The sequence below is a fragment of the Mesitornis unicolor genome, unplaced genomic scaffold (assembly GCF_000695765.1).
Source record: "Mesitornis unicolor isolate BGI_N332 unplaced genomic scaffold, ASM69576v1 scaffold40639, whole genome shotgun sequence".
NCBI lineage: Eukaryota > Metazoa > Chordata > Aves > Mesitornithiformes > Mesitornithidae > Mesitornis > Mesitornis unicolor.
In genome coordinates, this window is record NW_010210035.1 from 201 (window position 1) to 2,211 (window position 2,011).

The 2,011-nt window shown below is 63.0% G+C and overlaps 1 protein-coding gene across 1 annotated transcript; it reads right to left on the reverse strand.

Moving 5' to 3' along the window:
* Positions 1 to 828: 828 nt before the first annotated feature.
* POLR3D (polymerase (RNA) III (DNA directed) polypeptide D, 44kDa) lies at positions 829 to 1,998 on the reverse strand (the record flags this gene model as incomplete). Its single annotated transcript, XM_010193057.1, has 4 exons — positions 829 to 951; positions 1,243 to 1,395; positions 1,476 to 1,729; positions 1,821 to 1,998. Coding segments are annotated over 4 exons (708 nt in total), but the record flags the coding sequence as incomplete, so codon positions are not given.
* Positions 1,999 to 2,011: the final 13 nt, after the last annotated feature.

Below are 2,011 nucleotides of genomic sequence, written 5' to 3' on the forward strand. Positions count from 1 at the left end.
TCCACTACAGGGGATGATGGGGTGATGCTGACCTTCCCCCAATCACACAGCCAATGAGGATGCTGCAGTGGCCACTCACAGGCCCACTCACAGCAGTAACCAGGGACTCCTGGGCCAACATTGGTCCCTGGGGTGTCCCCGACTGCCACCCAAATTCCTGCTTCCTCAGCTTGGAGCAGGGAGATGTTCCTGGTTGCCTCCCCCTGCACAGACCCTCAGGGTGCTCAGCCCCTTGGGCACCACATGGGAGCCCCCCAGCTCTCTGAAGGGAGCACCAGGTGAGTAAGCAACCGAGGACACAGCCCCCGTGCCAGCACCAACCATATCACACTAGGGCCAAGGGACAGAGCCCAAGAAACTGGTGGCAACTGGTTGGGCAGGTGGCATGGGGCAGAGGCCACTGGGAGCATCGTGGAGGAGAGTGGGGAGATGGATGAGACAAAGCAGACACAGGTGGAGCAAAAAAAAGGTTTTTATTCTGCATTTCTCCCCACAGACGCGTGTCCTGCTCACCCCAGTGTGTGCATGGCTGCCCCCTGGGGACACAACACAGTCCCACACAACCAGAAAGGCCCCTGCCTGTCCTGTACAGGGAGTGCAGCAGGTCTAGGGGACAGAGCCGGAGCCTCCAGCCCCAGTGCTGCTCCACTGCAGGGCTGGGAAGGAGAGAGGAGCCAGCCCTGCACCCACACCTGCAGAAGGCACCTCTCCATGACCCAAAATCAAGGCTGGAGGGGCTGAGGGCAGAGCTGGGGCGCTGCAGGATCCCCAGGCTGCATGGGGACCATCCCCACAGGCTGGGGGTGTGGAGCTGGGCCCACCCCAGTGCTACCGGTGCCGGTGCTCCAGCAGCGCCTCAAAATCCGGGGAACAAACCAGCTTGTGCTTGACATGGCCCAGGACGATCATCTCGCCCGTGCGGTTGTCCCCAATGCCAACGGACACCAACTCCTGTTCCAGAGGAGAGAAACACCCATGAACAGCCCATTCCCACAGGAAACCCTTTAACCATGATAGGAGAGGGGCTGGGGGGGTCCCTGCCTGTGTGTGGGGAGGCTCAGCCTGGAGGAGATGCACCCCTCTGCTTCCTGCACCATGGGGACGAGAGCAGGACCCTTCCCCACCACTCCATCATTTAAGGGCCAGCACGACCCTGATCCTCCCAAATGATCACCCAAGGGGTCTCTGGGGGTGCAGTCCCCCAAATCAGGTCCCCAGCACCGCCCTCCCTCATCCCCATACCTGCAGAAAGGAGCAGGGGGTCCCCATGGTCACATCCAGGGTCACTTTGCCCAGCACCAGTTGCACCTTCCCCGATTTGCGGACCAGCAGCTTCCCCACCTGCCCCTCGGGGAGGTCGGCCAGGGTGCAGGTATTCTCCGCCTGCCTCGCCTCCTGCACAGGGACACCACAAAATTGGGGAAGGGAGGACACTGCCACGCTGTCCTCCTCCATCCCAGCCACCGAGCCCTTACCTGGCTCTTCTCCTGCTTCACCACCAGCACCTGCCCGTCCTCGTTCTGCAGCTCGGTCTTGATGGGTTTGGTGTCCTGGGTGGGGGGCTGGCCGGGCAGGGTGTCAGGCAGCTGCAGGAACAGCAGCTCCTCCTCGGCCGAGAGGCTCAGCCGCTGCAGCAGCTCGGCCACCGAGACGTCCCGGGGGAAACCAGGGGGTCCCTTGGTTTGGGGCGGTTTGGGTAGGGGGTCCTCATCGCACAGCTCTTCTTTCACTGGCACCAGTGAGAGGCAGCGGGTGGGCACGGGAAGGGGCGAAGCTCCCCCCAGTCCCTGCATTTTGGGATCCCCCCCACTCCAGCTCACCTTTCACCGCCGGCGGGTCCAGCTCCATCTTCTCCTCCTTGGGACCGGGCAGCCAGGGCTGGGCATCCTCCTGCTCTGTGGGCTCCTCCTTGAAGAGCCAGCCTGAGTGGGCCAGTGGGAGCTGCACCGGCTTGTTACGGATGTCGTTCTTCAGCCCCGGGTCGTCGAGGAACTGCGGGGACAGGAGAGGG